General features: G+C 42.1%; 1 protein-coding gene across 2 annotated transcripts; it reads left to right on the forward strand.

Moving 5' to 3' along the window:
- Positions 1-6,938: 6,938 nt before the first annotated feature.
- LOC111908043 (F-box protein At3g26010) lies at positions 6,939-25,662 on the forward strand. 2 transcript variants are annotated; one of them, XM_023903863.3, is made up of 2 exons: positions 6,939-8,584; positions 25,556-25,662. In XM_023903863.3, coding segments are annotated over exons 1-2 (1,365 nt in total). In that variant the 5' UTR covers positions 6,939-7,220; the 3' UTR covers positions 25,557-25,662. The 2 variants fall into 2 exon arrangements, with proteins under 2 accessions (XP_023759631.1, XP_023759630.1); XM_023903862.3 differs by lacking the exon at positions 25,556-25,662 and having other exon boundaries at positions 6,939-8,664.
- The last annotated feature ends 2,118 nt before the right edge of the window (positions 25,663-27,780 follow it).

The following is a 27,780-nucleotide window of genomic DNA, read 5'->3' on the forward strand; positions in this document are numbered from 1 at the left end:
GCCTATTGGACAAACACTGGTAGCTATGGAGTTAGTACCTGTTAAGAATTGGTAGCTATAGATTTAGTACCTATTACATAAACACTGGTAGCTATGGATTTAGTACCCAGCACAGCGGCGAAGCCAGGATCAAAGTAAAGGGTATCCCAATTTTATCTTTAGGGTAACCCAATATTTTTTCCGGGGTACTTGGGTTTCCCCGGTTCAATTCTGGTTTTAAACTCAAACTTTAATTGAATCCTTAACTAACCTGAAGTCTTGCTATATAAACATGAAGTTGAGGTATATTTTGATACTTGAATCAATGTGGGATTCAAAGTAGATATCAAATTTAGTATGAGGATAACAGACTTATATAATAGAAAAAAATGGTTGAGTTTACATATGTTTGGCGATGTGGGATAGAATAGCTATAAAACAAAAATAAACAAAGAATATGTAAGGAGCAAAAATTGAACTTGAGAGCTTTACTTTGAAAAGGCAACACTTTATCCAGTAGCTCTACTATTTGTTTGTGTTTATAATTGAAGGGATACATATATATATATATATATATATATATATATATATATATATATATATATATATATATATATATATATATATATATACACACACACACATTATACCAAAAAAAATTGAAGAATCTGTAAACAAAAATTACACTACCGAAAAAAATTTGAGGGGTATCCCGGGCTACCTCGGGATCCCCTTGGATCCGCCTATGACCCAACAGCTATGGGAATTAGTGTTTTACGAACGAGCATTGGCAGCTATGGATTTAGTGTCAGTCCTATAACTCTGGAAGCAAAGGACTTCAGAATAAACGAATGCGGGATAGATGACTCTTAGGATAGATCCTTAAGAGTAAAGAAGATAATGAGGATGAATAATTGGGTTGATTGTTTGATTGTTTAAACATAGTAATTATATTATTGTGGGTTGAAAACCTTATGTACTCACCAGGTTTCCCAACCTGACCCATTCAGTTTATTTATATTATAGGTGTTGAGATGAAGTCACATTACACTGAGAGATTAAAGAGATGTAGATCACTAGTGTAAATAAATGTAAGTTCTGTTTATGCTTATGTTTCTGTATTGACGATGACATCCCAAATGTTTTAAAACGAATTAAAAATACTTTTCTTCGGAAATGCTTTGATAACGTATTTATCATGTTTTACTGGGAACAAATTCCGCAACATTTTTATTAAAAGAGGTACTCTGATTTTTAAAAAGCATAAACAAAATCGGTCTTTTCTGGCCGTGAAAATGGGGATGTCACAATTTGACCGTTGATTGGAGATCAAAGGAAGCATGGACCTGTTTGGAGGAATAGACCCATTACGTGAAGTGTAGGTATAGTTGGCTGTGACAACTAGGGATGAGCATCGGAACCAGGTACCCGCTTTTGGAACCAGAACCGCCTTGGAACTACCGGGTCTGGAACTGGAACTGCCTTAAGCGGTTCCAGTTCCAGTTCCAATTCTCATTTTTTCAGAACCGCTACCCGCTGGGTACCCGCCGAAACCGGTTATATATATATATATATATATATATATATATATATATATATATATATATATATATATATATATATATATATATATATATATTAGTATTTCATATAAATATGTGTGTGTTATTTAGACTGGTTTAGAATATATTGGTCCGATTCTGTCCTTCTTTGATCCGAATTGATTCGATTTGGATCGAACTAAGTTGCGGTTTTATCGAAAAAAGTTAACAAACTTAATATAATCGGATTACCCGCTCCCGGAACTGGAACCGCTGGTTCCGAGACTGGTTCCAAAAATTTAAGAACCGACTAGAGCAGTTCCGATTCCGGTTCTAACTTTCTATGCTCATCCCTAGTGACAACATCAGGAGGAGGAATTGTTGTTTCCTTCAAAAGTCGTTCAAAGTCTACTAATTTGTCATAAAGTTCGGAGTAAGTAATTGGGTTTTCCCGGACTTTGATAGCAGCGACAATTGTTTTGACGTCATCTCCTAGTTGATTGATGATGTGAATCATCAAGTCTTCATCAGTGACCGAGCTTTAGGTTAAGGCCAGATCGTCGACAATTGATCGCATGTCATGAAGATATTCAGTAACAGTGCGTGATCCTTTTGGATTGGTGGTAAGTTTAGATTTGAGCGAGGTGATTCGGGAACGGGAAGCATTAGCATAACTTGTGGTGAGACGGGACCAAGCTTCATATGATTTTTCAACAGAAGATAGCAAGGGTTGTATAGCATATGTGCAACTTCCGAGTAAGGCGCTGAACAAGATTTGATCTTGCCTGTACCAGTGAGATTACTCAACATTGGTTTTAGTGGGGGGTTTTGAAGAACCATCGATGAAGTGGAGGAGATCAAGTCCGATGAGGGTGACGAACTTGTTTTCTCCAAAAAGGAAAATTAAATGCAGTTAGTTTGATAAGGAAGTGGGTAGTGGTCGTGAGATGAATGATGGTGGTAGAAGGAGTTGATTTTTCTGACATGATTGTGATGATTCTGTAGGTTTGAGAAGAAGGAAGGCAGTGGGGATCAAGATTTCTCAGAGGAGAAAGAGAGCTCTTGATACCATATTAAGATATTGATTTTAATATTGAATTGCTCATTACAGGGAAAATAAGTTGTAACGTCCCAAAATTCAAGACTAAAAATTTCTTTTAATAAAGTATCACTTAAAGTAAAATCATCATTTCAAAACATAAACAGAGTATTAGTTTTCAAAACACATGTTCATTATCAGAGTAAAACATTCCCAGGCTGACTAATCTATGGTGTGTGCCATGCGATCATCCTGAGCTCCATCATCCGCTACCGGAAGTAGCTGAAACCAAAACTGAAAGTCGTAAGCACGAAGCTTAGTGAGTTCCCCAGATACCACATACCATACAAACCATTCATAGCCAAGAGCTATACATAACTGACTTATCCATAATCAAATAAGGTGCTATGTGCCAAACATAGTCTTGCCATTATGCCACGGGCCGCGCGTGGTCTTCCTGGTCAAGCCTAGGCCGCTCCCTGGGTCTTACAGACAAGTGCCAAGGGCCACTCCCTGGTCTTATAGACATGTGCCAAGGGCCACCCCCTGGTCTTCTATGCAAGTATCACAAGACAACCGTACATACTACTCTACTTAGCTAAACAGCATACAGTGTGCCAGAAGCCACCTCCTGGTCTTTCATATATAATAGCATACAATGCGCCAGGAGCCACCTCCCGGTCTTTCATACATATTGCCTAGGGCTAACCCCCGGGTCTTCCTATCATCCAATAATAACATATTGTATGCCAGGAGCCGCCCCCTGGTCTTTCATGCATATTGCCTAGGGCTAACCCCCGGGTCTTCCTACCATACATAATAACATACTGTGTGCCAGGGGCCACCCCCTGGTCTTTCATGCATATTCTAAATGGGCCGACATTGGTGCCTTAGACCCATACAAATAGTGAGGAGACTCACCTCGCACTGCTGAACTCTGCTGATAATCCTCTGGTTGCTGACCGACAACTCTCTGAACTCCTGCTCCACTAGCTCCCCGAGCTACCAATATCAAAGCAACACTGAGTCTAACTGACCCCCGAAAGACAACCAAGTCAACTCAGGTCAAAGTCAAAGTCCTGGTCAAAGTCAACCTTCCAGGTCAACCCTACTCGTCGAGTCACCCTACTGACTCGCCGAGTTCATAAGTCCAAAGTCCTTCCACTCGCGACTCTACTCGCCGAGTCAGTCCATGACTCGCCGAGTCTACCGATTTCCGAGTTCTGACCTGTCCAACTCACCGAGTCTCTAATCGACTCACTGATTCGAGTCTAAGCTCGAAGGGTTTGGGGTTTCGCGACTTGACTCGCCGAGTCCAAGAACAGACTCGCCGAGTCCAATACAATCTTCATCCAACTCGTCGAGTTCATGCCCAACTTCATCCGACTCGACGAGCTGTTCATCCCACTCGTCGAGTTCCTCCTCATCTTCAAGCTACTCGCCGAGTCCACTCAAAGGACTCGTCGAGTCCATCCGGTCCTTCATACATGCAGAGGACTTTTGAGTCATGCAGGGACTCAAATCTGTAGATCTACCCTTCCTAAGCCTATTCCTCACGTAAAGTTGAAAACTTTACGTGTAGAGAAAGAGATCTAAGCAAAATACACCATAAACTAGGGTTTAAGGCCAAGGGGGCTTCAACATTGACTCAAGGGCTGATACTTTATGCTTCTCTAGTCCATAACACACTTGGATCTGAAGTAGCAATTCCAGATCCGGCTTCTAACTCAAATGGGTGTCAAACCATGGCTTAAAAGCCCCAAATCCCACAACCATGGAAGACCTAAAGGAGAGAGGGACGACTTATTACCTTCAATATCTCAGAAAGGCTCCACAAACTCCAGCTCTATAGTCCCTTCTTGCTCCTCCAAGTTCCTTCTTCCTTCTCCAAGCTTAATGCACCTTCCAAGGCAACAAATGGCTCAATCAAAGGTTATGACGGCTAGGGTTTGGTATCCAGGGCTGAAGAGGCAGTAAGGGAACCCTAGGAAGAAGATTAAGACGTTTATATAGGCTCCAAGTCCCGAAATTAGGGTTTTCCACGCACAGACCAGACTCGCCGAGTCACCTTGGCCTACTCGCCGAGTCGATCACTTACTCCTCAGCCCGAATCCCGCTCGGACTCGTCGAGTCCCTCCTTGTACTCGCCGAGTCGACCCCTAAACTTAGTGTTTTCTTTCCTTTCTTAGTCCTCAAAACTTTGGGTGTTACATAAGTGGCCAATATAAAGCCTTTACAGGAGCATTTACAGGAGTAAAGTTAGCTGTCAATTACACCTAAAATAACTATACATGGTAAACCTTGACTAATTAAATATGGTAAATATTCTAATGGAGATGATTGTGGAAATATTTACGCGATTGCCTGATACCACGAGTGGACCAAAAGGTATACCAAAGTATAGGGACTGAAACAGAAATTCACACCATCAATGTATTTCTTCCGAAAGCTGGTTTATACCTTTTGTTTTTTTAAGGACGCAAATAGTTCACATTACAAATAGACAAACTGATTGTTCTTTATATTATTTTCTAAAATTTTGAAAAAAAAAGAGGAAGGAAAGATTCCCTTTGGAATTGAAGATCTACCATATTACATAAAGAAAGTTGCAAAATAATTTGATATGTTGAATTTGTAAAGCAGTCTGCAGTACTTTCCTATTTCTTTAGTCCAATTAAGGATCTTCAAAGTATTGAAAGATTTTTTTGGTACTTTACCAACATTTATGTTAATGAAAACACCATCTTAACTTTTCTTTTCAAATAATCAAGGTGGTATTTGCTTGCATTTTTTATTACTCCAGGTCAAAATCAAAAAAATGTTACCAATGTGGATGTGTGTCACAATGATGTGGAGATTTTATGTTTTTGACTTGGAACTTTTTATTTTTTTTTATCAGAATTCTAGCAAAAAATATTGGAAATGAGATGTATGCTAACCTTGTTTTGTTGTTACTCCTGATACAATGTTTGTGCATTTAATTAGATATCATCTCATGACTTCACCCTAGAATTCCTTTGTTATCTACCCCCATGAAGCTATTGATTACCAATTGATTTGATTTTATATTTTTTAAAAGAAAAGATAAAGAAAATGGATTAAAACATTTCAAGAAATCAACCAAACGATCTTCAAACTTGACCTAAAACTAACACTAACCTATAAACTTCTCTCTATAGGGGTATTAATTAGATAATGTATTTTTCACTATATAATGATTTAAGCCATTAAATTATTTTTTACAGGTTGCCTTTTTTGTAGTGAAGAAATAACAAAAATCTTTGTTTATTATGTAGCTTATTTGTCTTCTACCGGTGGTCTTTTCTAAGAAAGTGAAATTTTCTAAGAAGGAAGAACATGCTAAAAGGAGGTGGGTTGTTTAGCCTTTATGGTTTTTACATTTTTTTTTTTTTTTGGCTAACTATGGACAACTTGTTGACATTGCTCTAAAGACCACTTTGACTAGAAAGGAGGTCGCAAGGCTCGAATAGCAGCTGGATGTAAACGGGTCATTGGCATTCTAAGTCTTCATTATTTTATACTTTTTTTTTACCATTATAGCAATGCACTTTTATTTCTAGCCCATAATAGCAATGTACTTTTAATAAATTCATCTTGTTATCCACTTCAACTAAAACCTTACGTTATTTGTCTGTTCCCCTTACTAGTATATTTATATAATGATTTTTTTTATGCACATACTTAATACTTTACTTTGAATGATTGAAAATTGAATGAATGGTTACAGAATATAGTGGCATATAATATAGTGGCATATAATATTATACTCCCCTTCAAAATGGCCAACCTAAAGCCACTCCCACTTGAAACTTGATAGACATATAAATCATTTTTTATATAAGCATATGTTCCACTACATTCACAATCCCAAATTAATCATAAAAAGTTGCATTCACACCCAAATATAATAAAAATCGAATAAATAACATGTAAGCAATTTTTCGGGTATTTCCGAAAATACCCATTCCGACATAAACCCGAATACCAGAAACCCGACAATCCGAATTGCGATAGAGGTCGAGTATCGGTTATTACTATTTTAAAAACAACCCGAACTATTCAAAACCCGAAAGTTATACATAAACAACAGGACCTAATGTAAACCATCAGTGGCGTTTATGTTATGCCCATTGAAAACTAAATAACGAATGGCTTTGACTTTGTTTAGCAAAAATAAAGTAGCTCATTGTTATTTAAGGTTTGGTAAACCATATAAAAGTAATTTATCGATGTTTTGAAATAGTTTATAAACTAATTAAAACAGTTTATTGACAAAGAATAAAACATTTAGTCAAAATTCAGAAAAATCTTGGACTATTTTCTTCAGTTTTTTTCCTTGTTCTTTCTTTTCTCTTTTAGTCCTCTTTCACCTTAAAATCTTTGGATGAGTTTAAGGAGCAAAGCATCTTTTCATTTTCTTTAATCGAAAAAAGTACACAACTAGCTCCCTCTATATTTGGTCCAATTGTAGAACATTCATCAACCAAGTTCCATAGATTTCTCCCAGAAGTTGAAGATCATCGTACTACTAGTATTCCAAAGTAACATATTGGTGTTTAATCTAAGCATCGGTAATGGAGCTCAAACCCAATTGCTAAGCTACGCCCCTGTTACTCAACAACATATACAAACGAACAGTGATGAATGCAATCTATAAAGTCTTGAAGAGAGCCTTTGCTGGCATATTCTTAGAGAGTTCTCACAGGTTCAGGAAAAGGAGAGGGAATCAGCGATTTTCCGACGAAAAGTCCGCCGGATCATGTGGTGGTAGTATGACAGTGTTCGATAAGCTCACCGACGAGCTCTTAATCGAAATCCTAATACGTCTCCCTCAAAAGCAAGCCAATATCTGTAAGTGCGTCTCAATACGCTTTCGTTCTTTGATTTCACGTTCGTATTTCATTCGACGTTACGTGAATTATCATCAAAACAACAATTGCTTCGGTCTTTATTATCAATCGCAACTCCTGTTCCCCAAAATTCGTCCTTCCGAAATACAGAAAGATATAGCGTTCGGATTCCCCATGTTTGAATCTCCAGGGTTTTCTTTATCTTTCATTAAAAAAGAGATTTTACAGTTTTTGGCTTCAAACAACGGATTGGTTTTATGCAGTGCGCCTCTTCGCAACCCAATTGTTTACTTTGTTTGTAACCCATTAACGAAGCAATGGATTCCTCTTCCTCCACCTCCAACCAATATCAAAACAGTGTACATTGGGTTTATATGTAATCCCCGATATTCATGTAATGATGATGACGAACGAGGAAGTTTTAAAGTTGTTCGTATTGAAGTAGTTAACTGCAATTCGCATTGGGATCTATCAGACACATTAAAATTAGAAATCTTTTGTTCAGTGTTAGGGAGGTGGAGGGAGGAGTACTTCATGTCAAATTCGACTCATGATCATGGATTTTTCTGCGGATGGGATAGTTGGTGTCCTAGTGCTGTGGTTTGTGATGGATTGCTATATTGGAATTCTGTTTCAAATAGTGGGATTTTCTGTTATGATCCTTACAATGGTGAATGTAGAACCATTAAGCTTCCACATGAGATCAGAAATCAAGTACGCCATTTCCGCTACATCTCAGGGAACTGCTGCTTAGGGGAGTATGCTGATCGACTTAGATATTTCTATTTTTCTCGGAGGAGTTGGAATTACAGAGTTTGGGAACTCAAGAATGGTGGTGGGTGTGAGTGGTTGTTGTTGCATGAAGTTGAATTGGATGAAATGAAATGCGGAGATAAAAATATCGACAAGAATAAAATGGGTCTCCTTTCGCCCCATCCGCTTAATCAAGATATTCTCTTCTTTTGGTGTCCGGCTGAGCTTCCCTCGTTTACGATTAGAATTGTGGAATATGATATGGAAAAAAAGCTTCTGACGTTACCTTGTTTGCTTCGAGATGCGAGAGTTATAAGTTTCTTCTTCCCTTTGTTCTCTCCATTTGTTCTTCCCTGCTGGCCTACCGCAGTTCCTCCCATCCAGCAGCATGGCCTAAGCTAGTATGTAGCCCTTATTTATTATTTTAAATATATTAATCTATTGGACAATTGATAAGAAATATGTGGTTATATTTTTAGCATCTTGGTTTCTAATATTAATTGACATATATAATATCATGTTTATGTTTATTTATATCTTGCTATTGTTTAAATTTTTGGGGAAGATGACTCTTGAGTGTAACTAAATGTTCCGTTTGTTTTCATTTGGTCCATTTTTTTTTTTTTTTTTACTTAATATACCGTCGAACTTGTTGTTTATGTTCACCATAACCATTTTGACCGACTTTTGATCTGTGATAGCCGGTCAAAGGTTTATAGTGAACACAAATAACAAGTTCGATGGTATATTGAGTATAAAAAAAGAAATGGACCAAATGAAAACAAACGGAACAGTTAGTTACCCTCAAGAGTCATTTTCCCTTTACTCATTTACAACAAATCTCACGTCATCTCTAGCTGATATGAATGACTTTATGAGATTCATTTTTGTTTCTCTTCAAAACAGAACCCATAAAAGAACATTATTCATATATGTACAACTTTGTAATGCACTTGAATATTTATTATGAAATCTTGACTAAGCAAGTGCATTTCATGACTACATTTACATTTCCAATTAAATAATTTATCGTATCATGGATTCTAGACAAGTCTATAAACGAATGGAATCACAAGTGCTGTAATTTTTGAGTTTAGTTAGCTTTAAGATCGAATTAATGGGATAAGATACAACATAAATATGTACAATATCATGCAGCTTTTGCAGACACATCACCATAATATATCTTAAGGTAAACATTTATGTTGATAAATATACCTCTCATACACAATCATATCCTTTTGTAGAGAGGTGTTGATAGCTAACCATAGTAAACATAGCATAGATCATGTTTTAACGAAGTTATCCCTCCGAAACACTCTTCATATACGTTATGGCCAAAGAAGGTTGTAGTCTTTGATAATTTTGCAACTTTAATTTCATTTAACTTTTCGGGGAAAATGACTCAGGAGGGTAACCAACTATTGAGTTTGTTCTCATTTTAGTCATTTTCCTTTTTTTTTGTACTCAATATACCATCGAACTTGTTGTTTGTGTTCATCATAACCCTTTAACCGGCTATCACAGGTCAAAAGTCAGTCAAAAGGGTTATGGTGAACACAAACAACAAGTTCGATGGTATATTGAGTACAAAAAAGTGGACTAAATGAAAACAAACGCAATAGTTAGTCACCCTCAAGAGTCATTTTCCCTAAATTTCCGTGTAGATCTGCATTATTGTTTATAATAAAATTGCAATCAACTGCCAATTAGTTTTGAGGTTTCAGAAATCATTGTCAATGGTGGCCGCTTGCATAGTGTCTATTGTCCCTTTTGAAGTTTATCGTCTTTTATATAGATGATTTTAGATGGCAAATCCTGCATCTATCTCTCAACTTTGAACTCAAACCTCCGTGTACTTGTGTACTTACCAAGTTTATCAAAACAAATCTTTTGATTTAAGAGTAAAATTATATGAATGGTCCTTGTGGTTTGGGTTAATCTGAGTACTTGGTGAAACAACCCAAAAATACCACCCAAAAATTTCGATTTTTATTATAACAAAACCCACGAGACTGAGTATCACATAATAAAACCATATACTGCGTGTTTCAAAAACCATAATAAAATACTGTGAGAAAAACTGTATCACATCTGTATCCAAACATATCAAGAAAACTAAATCAACTCCCAGGACAAAACTGAAGTTGTGGTATGTGCGATGCCATCATCCCGAGCTCTTCCCTTTGCTTGCGGAAGTACCTGAAACCAAAACTGAAACTGTAAGCACGAAGCTTAGTGAGCTCCCCCAAACTACCACATACCACATAATAACATATAAGCACATACTGGGCCTTGCCCACTGCATCGGACCGAAGTCGGGGCTAACTGGGGCCTTGCCCCCTACATCGGACCGCAGTCTGAAGCTGACTGGGACCTCTGTCCCCTACATCGGACCGAAGTCCGAAGCTGACTGGGACCTTCGTTCCCTACATCAGACCGAAGTTCGAAGCTGACTGGGGCCTCCATCCCCTACATCGGACCGAAATCCGAAGCTGACTGGGACCTCTATCCCCTACATCGGACCGAAATCCGAAGCTGACTGGGACCTCCGTCCCCTATATCGGACCGAAGTCCGAAGCTGACTGAGACCTCTGTCCCCTACATCGGACCGAAATCCGAAGCTGACTGAACATAGCATAAACACATAAATCCTATATGAGCCACGGAGGCGTCAAACATACTAGCTACTGCATTGGACCGAAGTCCAGAAACTACGGCTAACTGAACGGTCCGGCATTGTGGCCTTAGACCCGTTCCTACTGAAGGGAAACTCACCTCGTGAACTGGCTGCTGTGTGAATGGCTCTGGAAGCTAACTGTTGCTGCTCCGGTATCTCCCCGGCTACAAGTCCATAAACACACTCAATCAAATGCTAAACTCTCTCGGTCAAAGTCAACCCACAGTTGACCTGACTCGCCGAGTTGGGCCGCCAACTCGCCGAGTCTCTAGTCTCACTTCTCAACCCTACTCGTGGCTACTCGTCGAGTATGGCATCGACTCGACGAGTACCCTCTCGATCCAAGAACTCAGACAATCTTCATCCGACTCGCCGAGTCATATGAACAACTCGACGAGTTGTTCTTCGATCTAAGAAGATTGCCTTGGACTCGCCGAGTTGTACGAACAACTCGTCGAGTCCCACCATTACTGAGTCCACCCTCCGACTCACTGAGTCCATCCTACTACTCACTGACCTCCACTCGGAATCACTCAAAGGGGGGTAAAGATCGGGGACTCGCGATCGGACTCGCCGAGTCCGAAGAACGACTCGCCGAGTCACATGCATGCAGATCCTAAAAACTCGATTCTGCTCAACACCACCGCATACAAATTATAGATCTGAGCTCCTAAGGTTGATTTACCACGTAAAGTTTCCAACTTTACGTGTACATCCACATGAAAAAGGAGATAAAGGCTAAAAAGGCACTTAAGAGAGTAGATCTAGGGTTATCATGCAAAATGGCTCCATAAAGGTGATAGATCTACGATTTTGGAACTGAAACATGGCTAGATCCAAAGGCTAATCAATCTAATGTGATCACTCTACCAAGAACAAGCTAAGAAATGGCTAAAAGAGGCTAAATATGCTTGCTAAAGAGAAATCAATCATAGAAACAGAAGGAATTCGGCTAATACCTCAATGAACTCTGAAATGGGAGCAAGACCTTGGATCTTCTTCTTCTCCTTTGGATCTAGCCTCCTTCTTCTCTTCAAAACTTCAAGATTCACACAAGAAATGCACAAATAACCAAGGAAATGATTAGGGTTTGCTAAATGATGCTTTGAGGGTGAAGGGGACGAGTTTGGGGGCTCATAAGGTGGTTTAAATAGGGTGCAAACCCGGGGATTTAGGGTTTCTACCTGGCAGGCAGACTCGCCGAGTCCCTAATATGGACTCGCCGAGTCGCCGACTAACACGTGCTCGAAATCTCGTCCCCACTCGACGAGTCGGGCCATAGACTCGCCGAGTCCCTTTCAAAAACTTCTAAATAAATGCCACCGAAGCAACGTACTAGGAATGGGGCGTTACAATTCTCCCCCACTTGTCTCAGACTTCGTCCTCGAAGTCTGTTACGGCTGAATCTGCAAATAACTCCGGGTAGTGCTCTCTCCTTTCTTCCTCAGCCTCCCACGTCCACTCAGACCCCTTCCGGTGCTGCCACTGCACCTTCACTAACTGAATTGCCTTGTTCCTCAAGGTCTTTGTCTTCCGGTCCAGAATCGCGATCGGCCTCTCAATATAATTCAGGCTGCTATCAACCTAAATATCCTCTAAGGGAACAACTGCTGACTCATCCACCAAACACTTCCTCAACTGAGACACATGGAAAGTGTTGTGGATCTGGCTAAGCTCTACAGGAAGATCCAACCGATAAGCAACCCGACCCACTCGGGCCAAAACCCTGAAAGGACCAATGAACCTGGGGCCCAACTTGCCCCTCTTCCGAAACCTGATGACACCCTTCCAGGGTGAGACCTTCAGGAGGACCATATCGCCCACCCGGAACTCCAAGTCTGAACGCCTCCTGTCGGCGTAGCTCTTCTGCCGAATCTGCACAGTCTGCAGTCTACTACGGAACTGCTGAATCAACTCGGTCGTCTTGAGCACCACCTCTGTGCTCCCAACGACTCGCTGACCGACCTCGCCCCAACAAATCAGGGTCCTACACTTCCTCCCGTAAAGCATCTTAAAGGGAGGTCGATCAATGCTCGCATGATAACTGTTGTTATACGAAAATTCCGCTAACGGAAGATACGTATCCCAACTGCCACCGAAGTCTAGAACACATGCCCTGAGCATGTCCTCGAGAGTCTAAATCGTCCTCTCGCTCTGCCCGTCTGTCTGAGGGTGGAAAGCGGTTCTGAAATGAAGACGAGTACCCATCTCGTCGTGAAACCGCTTCCAGAATCTGGATGTAAAACGGACATCTCGGTCTGACACCACCGATACCGGCACTCCATGACGTGCCACGATCTCACGCACATAGATATCGGCTAACTTTTCTGCCGATATACTCTCCTGAATCGGGATAAAATGAGCACTCTTCGTCAACCGATCCACTACTACCCATATCGAATCTACTCCTCGTGCGGTCCTGGGAAGCTTGGTGATAAAATCCATGGTGATGTCCTCCCATTTCCACACGGGAATGTCTAACGGCTGCATCTTGCCGTGAGGCCTCTGGTGCTCCGCCTTGACCTTCCTGCAGGTCAGGCATCTCTCAACATACCAAGCGACATCCCGCTTCATGCAGGGCCACCAATAATCGGGTTGAAGATCTCTATACATCTTCGTCGCCCCTGGATGGATAGAAAATCGAGACTTATGAGCCTCGTCCATCAACACCTGCCGTACTCCTCCCCAGTACGGTACCCACACTCTCCCATGAAGTGTCAGCAATCCCCGACTGTCATAATCAAACGAAGCTACTCGGCCCACTATCCTCTCACACTTTTGCCTCTCCTCCTTGAGGCCCTCACCCTGAGCCTCCTTGATCCGCTCCAACAACGGAGTAATCACTGTCATCCTCAAACACAAATCTCTGATAGGTGCTGCCGACACTTTGCGGCTTAGGGCGTCGGCCACCACGTTGGCCTTCCCTGGATGGTAAAGGATCTCACAATCATAATCCTTCAGCACATCCAACCACCTCCTCTGCCTCATGTTCAGACTCGGCCGATCCATAGGGTACCTCAAACTCTTGTGATCCGTGTAGATAGTACAACGGACCCCATAAAGATAATGCCTCCAAATCTTGCGGGTAAACACAACCGCCCCCAGCTCTAAATCATGGGTAGGATAGTTAGCCTCGTGAGGCTTCAACTGCCTCGAGGCGTAAGCTATCACATGGCCTCGCTGCATCAACACTGCTCCCATACCTGTGATTGAGGCATCACAGTAGACTACGAAGTCCTCTACTCCCTATGGCAAGGTAAGGATCGGAGCCTTGCACAATCTCTGCCTGAGGGTCTCGAACGCTGCCTGCTGCTCAGGCCCCCAACGAAATACCACCGACTTCTTGGTCAGTCGGGTGAGCGGCACTGCTATCTTGGAGAAATCCTGAATGAACCTCCGGTAATACCCTGCCAATCCTAGGAAGCTCCGAATCTCAGATGGAGACTTCGGGACCTCCCACTGCATCACGGCCTCTATCTTGGCCGGATCCACCAAAATACCCTTCTGGTTGATGAGGTGACCAAGGAACTGCACCTCGCGCAACCAGAACTCACACTTGGAGAACTTTGCGAAAAGTCTCTCCCTCCTCAAAACTTCCAGCACCTCCCTCAGGTGCTCCTCGTGCTGCTCCTGCGTCTTGGAATACACCAAGATATCATCTATGAATACTATCACTGACCGATCCAGCATTGGCCTGCACACGCGATTCATGAGATCCATGAACGCGGCTGGGGCATTGGTGAGCCCAAATGGCATCACCACAAACTCATAATGACCATACCTGGTCCTGAAAGCAGTCTTCTGCACATCCTCATCCCTAACCCGCATCTGATGATACTCGGAGCGTAGATCGATCTTGGAGAACCAAGACGCTCCCTGAAGCTGGTCAAACAAGTCATCTATCCTCAGGAGTGGGTAACGGTTCTTCACCGTTACCTTATTCAACTCCCGGTAATCTATACACATATGATGCGACCCATCCTTCTTCCTCACAAACAGGATCGACGCTCCCCAAGGAGAACTGCTCGGCCGAATGAAACCCTTGTCTAGCAGCTCCTGCAGCTGCGTAGACAACTCCTACATCTCAGGGGGAGCTAGGCGATACGGTGCCTTGGCTATCGGAGCCGCACCAGGAATCAGGTCGATCCCAAACTCAACCTGCCTCTCAGGAGGTATTCCCTGTAAATCCTCGGGAAATACATCCGGAAAGTCTCGCACTATCGGAACATCATCAACTGTCGTCTTGCCCTTCTCCCGAGCATCCAAGACATAAGCTACATAACCAGCGCAACCCTGCTGAAAATAGCGCCTCGCCCTTGCGGCGGAACAAAAGGTCGATCCGCGTTGTGGCCTCTCGCCCTGAATCACTAACTCTCCCCCACTGGGAGTGCGAACCCTCACTAGCTGAAGCTCACAATCAATCACCGCCCCATTGGGGCTTAGCCAATCCATGCCTACAATAACCTTATTCCCTCGCAGGGGAATAGGAACCAGGTCCACCGAAAACTACTCGTCAAACAACTGAAGAGAACACCCTCTATGCACTCTGCCGACCCTCACGGTCCTGTCATCTGCTATCTCAACCTCTAGTGGACAATCCAGCTCCCCTGGAGCTCTGCTAAATCTCTTGCTAAGCGCAAGCGATACAAATGATTGGGTAGCCCCCGAATCGAATAATACCATAGCAGAAATGCCGTTCACAGAGAACGACCCTATATAAAACATACAATAATAAGCAATAATCAATCAATAATAAAATAAAGATGAAGGGAAGCTACATACCCGTCACCACATCAGGAGTCGCTTGCGCCTCCTCTGCTGTCATCTGAAACGCCCTACTCTTCGCCACTGGCGCCTCGGCTCGGCCCTGTCAGCCATCTGTAATCCTCAAAGTAGCAGGGGCAGGTGCAGCCACCTTCCCTACTGCAGCTAAACTCGGACACTGGGAGTTTTTATGTCCCCTCTGATTGCACTGAAAGCAAATTAGATCTGATGCTGCAACGGCAGTAGCAGGGGCCGTACAATCCCTGCTCAAATGCCCAGTCCGACCGCACTTGAAACAGCCGGAACTCCCTGCCTTGCACACCCCATCGTGCATCTTCCCACACTGCCACATCGGCTATGGCTCGGCTGAATCCTGGATCTGTGATCTGAAACCTTGGGCTTTTTGCCCGAACCTCCTGAACCCGAAACCGCCTTCGGTTTCCTCTTCTTCTCCATCTCGAGATCAATCTCCCTCTCTCGAGCCCTAGCAATCATGTCGTCCAACGTTTTACAGCTGGACCGGCTCACAAACTGGCGAATATCGCTCCGCAACATCTCATGATAGCGGGCCTTCTTCATATCCTCATCGGTTGCATACTGAGGAACAAGAAGAGCCCTCTCCCTGAACTTGGCGGTGATCTCCGCCACGGTCTCTGTAGTCTGGGTGAGGTCCTGAAACTCTCTGGCTAACTACTGCACCTCAATAACTGGTGCAAACTCCGCCCTAAACCTGGTAGAGAAATCAGTCCAGGTCATCGCATCCAACGCTGCATCATCTCCAATGGTATGTCCGACCTCCTCCCACCAATCCCGTGCCCAGTCCTTCAGAAGACAGGATGCCAATCTGACCTTGTCCCCCTCGGGACACCTGCTAGTGCGGAACGCGTTGGCCACATCCGCCAACCATCTAGTACTCGCTATGGGGTCCCGCGCCCCGTGATAATCTGGAGCTCCACATGCCCTGAACTCCCTGAATGTAAGTGTACGCAACCCCATCATGGCCGCCATCTCGGCACAGAAGGTGCCCAATCTCTCATCCATCAGCTCTAGGATACCCTCCTTGATCGAACCGAAGATCACAGGAGTCTGCTCTAAAATGATACGAGTAATCTCTGAAGAAAGAAACTCTCTGGTTTGCTCATCCATGCGCTCGTCCCCCGAGCCTAATCCTGATCCCTCCCCGGCACCTCCACTGCCGGCTGCTGTCCTCGGACGCAAAACCACCATTTTGAAACACATCATAGCAACATCAGAAAACTGAAATATCTTAAGGGATCATTGATACTACTACTAGCTTCCTGGTCTTGTCTCGGCCTTCCTTGATTCGAGTACGGATCCTCTGCTTTCAGTAGTACGGGCCCATACTACCTTCCACATCTATCCGTACTTTCCTCAAGAACTGCCTTGACTCCACCAAGTCACTTCTACTACTACTGATCTCTGCTACTCTCATCCTAGGCTTGCCCTAAGGAAATATTTGACTCCACTCAAACCAGTCCTCAGCTGCTGAAGGCCTCCTTGTAATGCTAATTAGCCACCACCTGAATACCATCACATGCAATGAGGCTCCGATAATCCTTCGAGTAAAAGACTCGTCCCTACAACGGTTGGACTCAGACAAGAGTTGCACAACAGGGCCAATCCAGCACTCTGAGATTATTCAACCCTGCTCACATGTGTTGTGACGTATTCACCTAATGGCTAACTCCCACCACTCAGAGTCCCACAAGCACAAAGCAAGCAGCATTCGGATAAAGGAAACATACTCAGACAAAACTATTCTCATAATAAGAAACTACACTAGCATACAATGCTAAGCTCGCGCTACCAGGCATAACCTAAACATGCTATCCTACTGCTGTCTACTCAATACTAGCATGCAATTCTCATAAAGCTGTAACACATATAGCAGGCACATAAGGAATCCTCCTAGATCCTTTGTCCTATACTAGCATGCTGTTCTACTGAAACTGGAACAATTAATCATAATAATAAAACTTGTATTGGTAATTTGGGAGTACTTACTTGAGCTCGGCTGATCTCATGCACCACACCCTTATCTTGTTTAAAAATTCTTTTCTTTCTAAGTGCTTTTCAAAATTTCATTCGAAAACATTTTTCTTTTTGAAAATCGTTTTATCTTTCCCTTAGTTTGAGTTCAGATGCACCCGGAGGTGTATCCGAATCCCTCAAACCAGGGCTCTGATACCAACTTGAAACAACCCAAAAATACCACCCAAAAATTTCGATTTTTATTATAACAAAACCCACGCGACTGAGTATCACAAAATAAAACCATATACTGCGTGTTTCAAAAACCATAATAAAATACTGTGAGAAAAACTGTATCACATCTGTATCCAAACATATCAAGAAAACTAAATCAACTCCCAGGACAAAACTAAAGTTGTGGTGTGTGCGATGCCATCATCCCGAGCTATTCCCTTTGCTTGCGGAAGTACCTGAAACCAAAACTGAAATTGTAAGCACGAAGCTTAGTGAGCTCCCCTAAACTACCACATACCACATAATAACATATAAGCACATAATGGGCCTTGCCCACTGCATCGGACCGAAGTCGGGGCTAACTGGGGCCTTGCCCCCTACATCGAACCGAAGTCTGAAGCTGACTGGGACCTCTGTCCCCTACATCGGACCGAAGTCCGAAGCTGACTGGGACCTTCGTCCCCTACATCCGACCGAAGTCCGAAGCTGACTGGGGCCTCCATCCCCTACATCGGACCGAAATCCGAAGCTGACTGGGACCTCCATCTCCTACATCGGATCGAAGTCCGAAGCTGACTGAGACCTCTGTCCCCTACATCGGACCGAAATCCGAAGCTGACTGAACATAGCATAAACATATCAACTAGCATAAACACATAAATCCTGTCTGAGCCACGGAGGCGTCAAACATACTAGCTACTGCATTGGACCGAAGTCCAGAAACTACGGTTAACTGAACGGGCCGGCATTGTGGCCTTAGACCCGTTCCTACTGAAGGGAAACTCACCTTGTGAACTGGCTGCTGTGTGAATGGCTCTGGAAGCTAACTGCTGCTGCTCCGGTATCTTCCCGGCTACAAGTCCATAAACACACTCAATCAAATGCTAAACACTACACTGGGGTAAAATGACTCTTTTACCCTTGGTCAAAGTCAACTCTCTCGGTCAAAGTCAACCCACAGTTGACCTGACTCGCCGAGTTGGGCCGCCAACTCGCTGAGTCTCTAGTCTCACTTCTCAACCCTACTCGTGGCTACTCGTCGAGTATGGCATCGACTCGACGAGTACCCTCTCGATCCAAGAACTCAGACAATCTTCATCCGACTCACCGAGTCATATGAACAACTCGACGAGTTGTTCTTCGATCTAAGAAGATTGCCTTGGACTCGCCGAGTTGTACGAACAACTTGTCGAGTCCCACCATTACCGAGTCCACCCTCCGACTCACTGAGTCCATCCTACTACTCACTGACCTCCACTCGGAATCACTCAAAGGGGGGTAAAGATCGGGGACTCGCGACCGGACTCGCCGAGTCCGAAGAACGACTCGCCGAGTCACATGCATGCAGATCCTAAAAACTCGATTCTGCTCAACACCACCGCATACAAATTATAGATCTGAGCTCCTAAGGCTGATTTACCACGTAAAGTTTCCAACTTTACGTGTACATCCACATGAAAAAGGAGATAAAGGCTAAAAAGGCACTTAAGAGAGTAGATCTAGGGTTATCATGCAAAATGGCTCCATAAAGGTGATAGATCTATGATTTTGGAACTGAAACATGGCTAGATCCAAAGGCTAATCAATCTAATGTGATCCCTCTACCAAGATCAAGCTAAGAAATGGCTAAAAGAGGCTAAATATGCTTGCTAAAGAGAAATCAATCATAGAAACAGAAGGAATTCGGCTAATACCTCAATGAACTCTGAAATGGGAGCAAGACCTTGGATCTTCTTCTTCTCCTTTGGATCTAGCCTCCTTCTTCTCTTCAAAACTTCAAGATTCACACAAGAAATGCACAAATAACCAAGGAAACGATTAGGGTTTGCTAAATGATGCTCTGAGGGTGAAGGGGACGAGTTTGGGGGCTCATAAGGTGGTTTAAATAGGGTGCAAACCCGGGGATTTAGGGTTTCTACCTGGCAGGCAGACTCGCCGAGTCCCGAATATGGACTCGCCGAGTCGCCGACTAACACGTGCTCGGAATCTCGTCCCCACTCGACGAGTCGGGCCATAGACTCGCCGAGTCCCTCTCAAAAACTTCTAAATAAATGCCACCGAAGCAACGTACCAGGAATGGGGCGTTACACTTGGTCCCTAACTTATTTTTCGAACTTGGAGGGTTCTTTAAACTTTTTTTTGTTACGTATTTGGTCCCTAACCGACTTGACTTGATGGAAATTTCTTTTATTATTGTTTGTTACTTATTATTAAAAAGAGATGGTAATTAGATATTGGGGCTCACACAACACCCCCCCCCCTCTTTCTTCCACCTTTTGTTTTCTCTCTTGTCAAACCAACATACCTCTCAAAACTTACTATCTTCGGTCGGTGACAACCCTCTATTGCCACCACCCTCCATTGCCATCATTTGTTGCCTCCTTTGCCGCCCTACCACCACCAACCACCCTTTCTCACTCTTTCTCTATGTAATTTTACTTTCTTCGATCCCTCTCTACAAGTGACCATTTTCCCATTGATGACCCTCCATTCTCGATCTCCTTTTCCAACCAATCTCAACATCTACAAAACTATTTAATTAGTTTAGACAATTGTTTTCATCCGATTTTAAAATCAAATTTAGCGTCTCAAAACTTGATCTTACAACTCAATCTCGATTTGCAAAACAGAGAACAAATTTGCTTATAGGAATAAGATTCAAAGAACAAACAAATATACAAAGATCCATTTTTAAGTTCAAATCTATCCCCTTACCGATTTAAAATATGATGAATCATAAATATATCCCCGTCGAACATTTCAGACAAGACTCCACCAGAATTACCACCCTTGGATAGGTTCAAACTAATTGTTTTGGGGTTAACATCAAAACCATCTATTTCGGGAGTTACTTGCACATGAATCGACCTCGACACAATGTGCTTCTTACTTGCTCCATGGTTTCCCTTCGACTATAAAACATCATTGTCGGGAATAACCACCACATCACTATAACCGAACGGAGTAACGACCAACATCTTCCTTAACACTCTATGTCTATGTACACGTTTTCGAATATTGGCATCACCAAAGTTAGTTGTGGGATTTATGGAACTCAATACTCGCCTTATGCTTAGTTTGGGCTCGACTGAAGTTGGTTATGATGCCTTCCTTGCTATCCTCAACAAACTTGGATGACCCCGCCTAAAGACCCCCCAACATCAGTCAACCGTCACTGATATGGGAACATTCACCAAAACATTTTCCAGCAATAACCGATGATCCTCTAAAATTAAGGGCTCCTCGGCCTAAATCTCTTGAGATTGCTCTAAAAGGGCAATATAATCAACCTGACATGGTAGCGGAATAACCTAATGCATGTTAACCTCCATGTATTATAGTTTTCTTTTGAACTTCTTCCGCAACATCTCATCAAATTGCAAAGGTTGTTCCACACATGTCCCGTATATAAGAACAAACTTTTTGGAAGTCAATCCCCTTCTAGCCATTTATAAAAAGGGGGGGGGGGGAAGATAATATATAAAACTCACTATTTATTGTTGTGAAGAACTCGAACATCTTCCTCCGTGCCCACCATAATGAACTCATGCCATCCCCTACAAGAATCCACTTAGGAAATTTCTCCACCACTACTTGAAAACTGTTTAGAGTGAGAATAACCTCCTTGTTATGATTAAACAATCTCGGGGAAAAATTAGAGATGGGGTCCATCCAATAATAACACCTGCTTACTCAGGATAATTTTATCCACATCCACTTTTCCTACCAGTTCTTGGGAGAACTCTTTGGGTTGGGAACAAGCATGTGAACCCCTACCGAGTAGAAGTCCAGAAACATGCCCTTGCACCGACAAATCATCTCAAAGGTGACCATCTTATTGAAAACAATGTGAGTTAGCACTTGTATACTACATCCATTCTGATGAAGCGACTCGTCCTGAAAGTCAATAATGGGCAGTCAGAAACCCGCATCAAAGGTCTTTATGTAGACCCAACTTTCCTTTCAGGATGGAACGAAAACATGGAGCAAGAAGTAGGAAATTACACACCATCTTCGGATTGAAAACCATATTGGTTGTAAAGTTGTTAGAACATAACAGTGGTTGGTTCGATCCTAGCAAGAGTAAACATTCTCGAAAAATTTCCTATAAAGAAAAGAGAAGAACAAGGTTCGTAGTAGAGAAAAAAGTGAAAGAAGCAACTACGCAACAAAAAGGAATAAAATGAAGGTACTAAATGGGAGGAATATTCAAAAAGATCACCATAATGGCATCACCTGAGTTAAGATAATGACTCTTGGCAGTTGTTAGTCCAGAACACCATAGATAGGCTATGCCAACACCGTATATACTAGACTAGGGGAACTTGATGATGTATCCTTTGGGGTACTCTTAAGGAATGATGAAAGGAGTTCACTAATATGCCTTGATGACCAGTAGGTTGCCAATTCCAAGTTTCTATCATTACCGCTAAACTCGTATCTAGCGCCTGGTTCTCAAGAAACTGTGCTCCATGCCAGCGAGCACATGTGGGCATCGCCAACTGTTGGTCACAGTCACCTTGCAACAAAAAGAAACATCTTCACATGACAAAGATTAATGCTTAGAGCATTACCATATGAACTAGTGATAAGCTCTGTCGAGTTCATCTCCCTCATAAGAATGTGTCTAGTCTATGACTCGTTGAGTTGTAAGAACAACTCGTCGAGTCCATCTTCAAAGATTAGGAGATTGCCTTGGACTCGCCAAGTTTGCTCAAACACTCGTCGAGTCCCATGATTCCCAGGTCCTTTAAGAGCCTAAAAAACTGTGGGACCTTCCACACTATCATCTGGTCCATCGACAGAAAGGATTTGGTGGTCATTACACCCTGACTTGCCGAGTCCTAAGAACGACTCGTCGAGTCCATCCTTGACCATTACTATACAGTCGATTAAAATGGGTCTTAACACATCAAAACCATAGATCTGGCCTCCTAATGTCTATTTTACACGTAAAGCCTCAAGCTTGGTGCACATGCATGGGATCTTTGGCTAAAAAAGCCATAAAAGATGGTCTCCAAGATGCATGGGGTGTTTATGGCAACAAAATGGGCACCTTTATGCCATAAAGACCCCCAATAGCTCTAGATCGTAAGTACAAACTCACTTTTTATACTCAATCCTGAATACATCCTCACTAGGGCTTAGAAAGATGTAGAAAAATGCCCAAAACCAAGATCAGGACAATAAATAGACAAGGTTTTAGCTTTATACCTCTAATAAGCTGGAAATATGCTCAAAACTCTGGATCTTCTTGGTTCCCCCTTGATCTCACAAGCCTCCTTCTTTTCTTCAAGCTTTAATCATACAAAGTAACACTGCAAGGCTCAAGAACACACTAAAAATGGCTAGGGTTTCGAGTTAGGGTTTGCTCTGGACGATGGGGGTTGAGTTGAGGGGTTATAATGTGTTTAAATAGGGTGCAAACCCTCAATTTAGGGTTTCACTCAAACAGCGTCTACTCGCCGAGTCGGTCTCCCGAATCCCGACTCGTCGAGTAGACTACTTAAACTTCCCGCGGATCACGACTCTACTCGATGAGTTGGGCCTCCAACTTGTCGAGTCCTAGAGAAAAACATAAGAAATACTTGAATTAAAGGCATACCAGGAATCAGGTGTTACACACATAGTTTTGTGATAAATGAGGAACAGCAGGGTGGCATGGAACAACATAGATGTGAGGAATCCCTTATTTAACCCAGGGAAGAAGTGTCTGGTGATGCTAATTTCGGGAAAGACAACTTGAAGAAGCTTCTGGAGAATGAGCTTCTGATCAATGATTTAGAAGCTGAAAAGAAGTTAACAAGGATGGATATTTAGGCTGATAGAACAGCACGGTGGTTATAGATTTCTCACTACATTAAGAAAGTCTTGCGGTTGTTCTATCATGATTAGTCCTGTAACGCCTAGTTCCTGGTATGTATTTAATTAAATATTTATTCACTTTTGTATATAAACTTCACAAGTTGGAATCCCCAAACTCGTCGTGTAGGGAACGGATTTGGACGCGAGTGGTGAAGCCTACTCGACGAGTTAAGAGCCTCAAATCGACGAGTAGGATGGGCAGAATGAAACCCTAATTTTAGGGTTTTGCACTCAATTTAAACACATTAACCTCTATAAGTTGGCCTCATTTACAACCTTCAAGTCCCAAACTCTAAATCTCAAAACCCTAATGCCTTGTGTGAGCTTGTGAGTCATTTTTAAGAGAAAACTTGTGTATTTGAAGCTTGTTAAAGAAGGGGAAGCTTGAGGCCCAAGAGAAAGCCTTTATATCCAGAAACATCACTCCATTTGCAGCATTTTCCGGTAAGCATGTCTCAAATTTTCTTAATGATTACTTAGATCTCTTCATTTTCACTTTTATTGGGTTTTGGTCCAAGTAGCATGGTCATTGGGAAATGGACGTCCCAAGTGAGTATACTTACATATCTAGGTCCTTAAAGGGCTTTCATGGCATAAAGGTGCAAACTTTATGGCCCTTAAAGCCCCATGCTAGCTTTAGGATGTCATTTTGGCCTTTTATGCTCCAAAAGGCCATGCTTGGAGAAAAAGTCAGAGACTTTACATGTTCATGTAGTATCTAGAGTCTAGATCTCAGTTTGTATGCCTTAGCTTGAAGTATTAATGTCTTATGGATCAAGATCTAGATCTTAAAGAGTTAGGGTTTGAGCTAAATCCATTAAGGAAGGGTATTAACAGGTAAAGTTGGAAACTTTACCCTTAAAAGGACATTTTCATTATGTATATGAAATATGGAGCTTAGATATGAAGGATAGGAGCTTAATCTATTAAGATAGCTTAACAGAATGAAGAAATTGGCGAGTTCATAAAGGAACTCGACGAGTTGGGTCTAAATGCCCCGACCCTATAGAAGGTAAGACTCGATGAGTTCCAGGGCGGACTCAACGAGTGGAGTTGGAAAGTCCCGATTTTATTGATAGGAGAAACTCGACGAGTTCGTGAAGAACTCGACAAGTTAGATCATGATTTCATGGTTTTCTGATTTATGGAACTCGAAGAGTTGAGTCAACCCAGAATGTTGACTTTGACCAAGGGTAAAATGGTCATTTTACCCTAAGATTGATTATTGGATTTTGACTAAGTGTTATTGTGATAATGATAGTCAGGGATTCGGAGCAGCTATTAGAGATTACTTACCATGAGATTTTGCATTCAACTTTGTGAGGTGAGTTTCCTCCTGTAGGAACGGGTCGAAGGCACCAATGTCGGACTGTTTATGTATGCCAGCATATTCTGGACTAAGGTCTGATGTTGGGAAGTGCCCGATGTAAGTTTATATGTTGCAAACTTCGGTCTGATGCCGGGGAAAGCCCGGGGAATGTTTTTATGCTTAATGTCTTCGTGATTCTTGCATGTTATTGTTTTATATGTTTCCAGACTTCAAACTGATGTCGGGCAGGGCCCGAGGAATGTTTATATGTTTATGTTATGTGATTATGTTTATATGTATTTGTTGATAAGTTTATATGTATACCGAGCTTTGCTGGATACCGGGCGGGACCCGATGCCGGATTTCGGTCTGATGCGGGGCGGGGCCCAATGCCAGACTTGTCCTATGCCGGGTGGGGCCCGATATAGTGGGCAAGGCCTAGTGTTATGTTATTATGTGATTATGGTATGTGGTAGTTTGGGGAGACTCACTAATCTTCGTGCTAACAGTTTTCGGTTTTGGTTTCAGGTACTTCCAGTTGCAAGGGGAAGAGCTCGGGATGACTGCAGCTGTCACAACTAGCATTTTAGGGCTAGAAATTTCTATCCATGTACCAATAGTTTCTTTGTATAACTATGTGACACTACGTGTAGTATAAATTAACTTTAGTGTTATACAAGTTTATACATCCAAAATTGTGATTCACGTCGAAACTTCCTTTTGTATGCCCAAAACCTAACCCAATAAGCTATGTCCACTCAACTTTGGGTCTTAACCCTGACTTCTTGGTTCAAACCTCTTAATGGACCAATAACCACTCAACATGATCCTTATTGGGCCGTGGACATCTCTTTTAGACCATAAGGGGCCAAATACCTCTATTTGGTTTCAAGTACTTCCAGTTGCAAGGGGAAGAGCTCGAGATGACTGCAGTTGTCACAACTAGCATTTAGGGCTAGAAATTTCTATCCATGTACCAATAGTTTCTTTGTATAACTAAGTGACACTACATGTAGTATAAATTAACTTCAGTGCTATACAAGTTTATACATCCAAAATTGTGATTCACGTCGAAACTTCCTTTTGTATGCCCAAAACCTAACCCAATAAGCTATGTCCACTCAACTTTAGGTCTTAACTCTGACTTCTCGGTTCAAACCCCTTAATGGACCAATAACCACTCAACATGATCCTTATTGGGTCGTGGACATCTCTTTTAGACCATAAGGGGCCAAATACCTCTATTAGGTATAATTTTGGGCCGAAAACTCTTCTACTTAGTTTCATTGGGCCAAAGACCATTCTTTGGGCCCTAATGTGCCAAAGATCTCTAGTGGGCTCTCTCACCTAAACCAAAAATCCTTATTGGGCCTAATATTTCTTTTGGCCTAGTATTGGATGGAAACTATTCTTGGCCCCAAACCAAGCCCAATAATTTATGCAAACCTAAAACCCTTAATGGGCCTTAGGTGTTTTCGGTTACACTTGGAAAACCTAAGCCCATTCCTTTTCTTTCTTCCTCCATAACCGATCAACCATATATTAAAAAAAAGAACACAAAATAAAGGAGGTTGACTTATTTTGACACCTCAACATTCCATGACATGTAACCAAGCAAATGTCTAGCATACATCTAGGAACTTCACATCAAAGTCAAGCTCTACTACCCTTCTCTGCCCCCTCATCAGCCGACCCCTTCCCCATTTCTTCTCCACTTTTCATTTTCTGAACACAAACTCTTATCTTATTCTCTCTCAAAAACTCAAGAAACTCTCTCTTTTCCTTCTTCAAAAATCATGGGTTACTAGTGTGCTTCAAGAAGTTTTCTTCAAAGCTCATCCCTTGGTAAGTTTATGACAAACTCCCTTTTCTTTATTCCAAGTTTATATAAAAGATACTTCTCTTACTCTCTCATTTTCGTGATTATGCTCCCTAGAACACCTTAACTTCGAAGACCTCCTCAAGGAAGCAATCTAGGCCGAAAACCTTCTCCATCTTCCTCTTCAAAACCGAAAAAGCCCCAAGGTGAGCTTCATACCCATTGTTTTCGATTTTTTCCTTCTTGGGGGGGGGGGGGGGTTGGATACAAGTCAAAGTCTTGTGAAAATCTTTGTATAATTTCTTGCATTTGTATGTTTTACATGTTATATGTATGAAATGTTGTGATATTGTGCTAAAAGTCAACAAAATCAAGATTTATTTAAGTCTCAGCTTGTTGGAAACAAGTTACCTTATGTAACTTCTCATGTTAGGTTGATATGTTTAAATGTTTTAGAATTCACCATGAAACTAAAGAAAATGTAAAGATGGGCTATATGTGAAAATAAAGAGAAAAATGGGTTATCTTTGGCCGTTTTCGGTAAACATGGACTATTTTTGGCAAATAAAGCAAAAATTGAGATATTCTTGATTTTATGGTAAAAGTGGGCCGAAAATGAACTTTTTAGTAAACACAAGCCATTTTTGAACATTTTAGTAAAAGTGGGTCGAAAATGGCTTTTTAGTAAACATGGGCCATTTTTGAACATTTTAGTAAAAATGGGTCGGAAATGGATTTTTAGTAAACATAGGCCATTTTTGAACAATTTAGTAAAAGTGGGCCGAAAATGGATTTTTAGTAAACATGGGCCATTTTTGAACATTTTAGTAAAAATGGGCCGAAAATGAACGTTTTTAGTAAACTTGTGCCACTTTTGAACATTTTAGTAAAAATGGGCCGAAAATGAACCTTTTTAGTAAACATAGGCCATTTA

This window comes from Lactuca sativa, chromosome 5 (genome assembly GCF_002870075.4).
Source record: "Lactuca sativa cultivar Salinas chromosome 5, Lsat_Salinas_v11, whole genome shotgun sequence".
Lineage (NCBI taxonomy): Eukaryota > Viridiplantae > Streptophyta > Magnoliopsida > Asterales > Asteraceae > Lactuca > Lactuca sativa.